The sequence below is a fragment of the Notolepis coatsorum genome (assembly GCF_963971535.1).
Source record: "Notolepis coatsorum genome assembly, chromosome: 4".
Classification (NCBI taxonomy): domain Eukaryota; kingdom Metazoa; phylum Chordata; class Actinopteri; order Aulopiformes; family Paralepididae; genus Notolepis; species Notolepis coatsorum.
In genome coordinates, this window is record NC_140168.1 from 49,086,066 (window position 1) to 49,089,676 (window position 3,611).

The following is a 3,611-nucleotide window of genomic DNA, read 5'->3' on the forward strand; positions in this document are numbered from 1 at the left end:
AACAAACACTTTGATTACCATACATTAAACACTGTATTACATATAGTGTGTAGTGTATGGTAATCAAAGTGTTTGTTCAATAACTTTTTCTCCATTAGTAAATGTAATTGTATTATTTATGAATAATTAAGTACATACAAATAATAACCTTCATGATTTTCCATTTGTTTTAGTTTTTTTTTAAGTTAAAGCCCAAATGTGGAGAGGAGTACAAAAAAGTTTTAAACGTTCTGTCAATTGATACATATCATGTATCATCGTAACCTTAAACGTTAGAACTACTAACAAAACTGAAACTAAATAAAATACAAATGAAATTTGTGAAATCCAACAGAAAAAGAAGAAAAAGAATTGAAAAGAAATTGCAATAATAATAAAATCGGCCCAAGGCTATTGTGATCCTGACGTTCTGTTACAAGACTCAGGGGGTAATTTCAAGATTCAAGAGATTCAAGATTCAAGAGTTTTATTTGTCACATACATACACAAGACCATATCCCTTCACTCCAAGAGTCCAGTCTGTAGTGGAGAGCAGTGTGATGTGGAAGCAGCACGACGTACAGCAGGGCAACACACCACTGGACTTTGCTCCTCTATAGTGCCCAGTGCTCTATATATAGTCAGCCCCTTAGTCCTGCAACATACACATTCAACAAGTAGCCGCTCCAGAGGCAAGCTCGTCTGTACAGGTAATATATTTTATATATTTGCTGGCTGATCTATAATTTACAACATATGGAAACACAAAGACAGAGAGAGAGTTAAACCGCCTTCTTCTTTCTTTCACTTACAGTGTCATTATGAGGGTCCTTGTGGTGCTGATCCTGGCTGTTTTCGCTGGTGAGTGATGGTATAGTTAGTTTTAGTTGCCACAAATTATAAATCCACGTAAAACGTCATCTAGTTCCTCGTCCAGAAGCACAATGAGGTACTTTTGCAAAAAGTTTCTCTGAATTGTGTATTATTGACGTTGATATGTCTTCTTCAATAGGTTGCAATGCCAACGTTGTGCAGGAAAACCAACAGCTTGACATGGTGAAAGATGCATTCTGGGACTATGTTTCCAAGGCAACACTTACTGTCGAGGGCTCCCTGGAGACGATCCGACAGTCGGAGCTGGGGAAGGAAGTCAAGTAAGTCTAAAACTTTAAAACCAAAAAGCATAAATTAAAGGAACAGTTTAATCATAATTGTATTGACACCACTGCCTCTGTTTTTCTATGTCCACAGTGCCCTGATCTCTCACAGCACTGATGCTGTCAACAAGTTCACCGTGGCTCTGCGTACCAAGGTGACTCCTCTGACTCAGGACCTTCTGACCCAGCTTTCCCACAAGGCAGAGCAGCTGAAGGCTCGTCTGGAGATGGACTTGAGCACCACGGACGTCCAGCTGCACCCCTACACTGAGGAGCTGAGAGCAGACCTCCAGAGGCAGGTGGAGGAGCTGACGAGGGACGCGATTCCCTTTGTTGAAGCCATGGACCACGAGGCCCTGAGGGCCACTCTGCTCCAGAAGAGCGAGGAGCTGAAAGCGAGCCTGGACAAGGGCATAAAGGAGCTGCAGAGCCAGATGGTTCCCTACACAGAGGAGCTGAAGCAGAACATGGAGAAGAGCCTGGAGGAGTTCCAGAGGAGTATGGAACCCCTGACTCAGAGCTTCCAGACCCAGGTGGCCCAGAAGACCCAGGAGATGCAGCAGAACGTGGCCCCTTATGGAGAGGAGCTGAAGACCAAGCTGGATGTCAACGCCCAGGAACTGCAGGAGCAGCTGGCCGCCAAAGCGCAGGAAATCCAGGAGCAGTTGGCTGCTCTCTGGAGGACCTTCATTGGGATGACCCAGTAAATGAACTAAAACCTATGCTAAGTCTGCTAGATATGGTTAGAGGGTCATGTTAAAAAAGTACTCTGCCTCTAACTGGTGAATTAGGTATGGCAATTAAGGGACAGATGAAAAGTGCAATTTTATCTCTGCAAGTATTTTCTTTCATAAGGATTTCATAGTTTCATGCCCTTGAAAAAAACATCAAAAACATTTTAACAATGTTATTATTTACTCAATTCTATGAGTGTTTACATGTAGCCTGTTAACCCTTTCCTGTGAAGCATCAATAAATAAGTTAAATATATTCTCTGATTGAGTTTCTTCAGTGCTGTAGTGGGAAATACAAAGCACCATCACCACATTCAACAGTTTACTGAAAACACATTACTTACAGTAGCTTTGACTACAGCTCTCACACGTACATCCATATTTACATAAAATGTTGTCATAGCTGACACTTTTATTCAAAGCCACTTACCAATTGTGAACAATAAGTCAGCAGGAGGGGTACACCTCTGGCAACTAAGGGTCAGTGTGGTATTGTTCGTCAAATAGTTTCAAACTTGAGTGTTACACTCTGAGTAGTATAAAGATAGTAGCATAGTAGATAGTAGACATAGTAGCAAAGTACATAATAGTAAAAGTTCCTTCACAGAAAGTTTACTTATTCTTTATATTTTGATTTCATAAACAATGCAAGGAAAATGTGTGCGTGGAAAATCCATTAATATAATAATATAATACATTATATATTATTTGCCTATCCCCAAAAAGCTACTCAAACCCCCTCTGTACTCTAGCTCACTTAGTACAGGTTGGGCCTCCCCTCTACAAAGTGTTTTGAACTCTTCCACTTCTGGTTTGGCAATACTGATCCTAAACAAGGTATGAAGGTGCTGGAGAGCACATAGATACACTCTACGATCTCCTAATGCAAACATTTCAATAAACCGTTTAAATATGTTTGTTACCTTGTAGACAATTTAAATATGCATACCAACAATAACAAATGAAATAGCCTAGGTTAGCATGTTCAGCGTCAAAACATTTGGAAACCAGAGATACAAACAACAGATTGATTGATTGATTGATTGAAAACTTTATTAACAGATTGCAGAATGGGTACAATACAGTACGGCTCAATACACACAATTGTTAAGGGGATGCAGACCAGAGAAAGACTTTCGTCTTGTTTATATCAGGGTCCCCCATTTTGAATTCATCATCATAGATAATGGTTGTACATGGTTTAGCCTATAGCCATTAAATTAGATTAAAATGTATTGTCATTATACAGCACGTACAGTACAACGAAAAGAAGTTTGGCATCCAACCAGAGTGCAAATGTAAACAGTAAAGTGCTATAGTAATATACAATGTATAACTGAGCATGGCCAATCTGAGGGCACAGGATAGCCCCATGACAACCATATCCACACCGGTGGCCATTTTGCTCTTATGTCATGCTCAGGTTGGGTTTCCTTTCAAGGGCAAAATGGCCGCTACTGAATATGGTAATAAAACATTTTTTAACCCTCTTTTTCTCCTCCTGTTTTTCTGTGTTTTCCTCCCATCCCAATTTAGTCGTTATGCCAATTCCCCCCTCGGCCTACCTGGTCGTTGCGCGCATGTGCCCCCTACTGGTCGGTCTAGAGGGAGCCCTGAGGTCTATCACATGATTCCTCCGATACATGTGGAGACAGCCAGCGGCTCTCTTTTCACCTGACAGCGCGGACTCTCATTGGGTGAGTGTAATGCGTGGGAGGTCACACTACCTTCACCATTTCCC

General features: G+C 41.2%; 1 protein-coding gene across 1 annotated transcript; it reads left to right on the plus strand.

Moving 5' to 3' along the window:
• Nucleotides 1–800: 800 nt before the first annotated feature.
• Nucleotides 801–1,843, plus strand: apoa4a (apolipoprotein A-IV a; the record flags this gene model as incomplete). Its single annotated transcript, XM_084311933.1, has 3 exons — nucleotides 801–840; nucleotides 992–1,133; nucleotides 1,231–1,843. 3 exons carry the CDS (start codon nucleotides 801–803, stop codon nucleotides 1,841–1,843), a joined length of 795 nt encoding a protein of 264 aa, XP_084168059.1.
• Nucleotides 1,844–3,611: the final 1,768 nt, after the last annotated feature.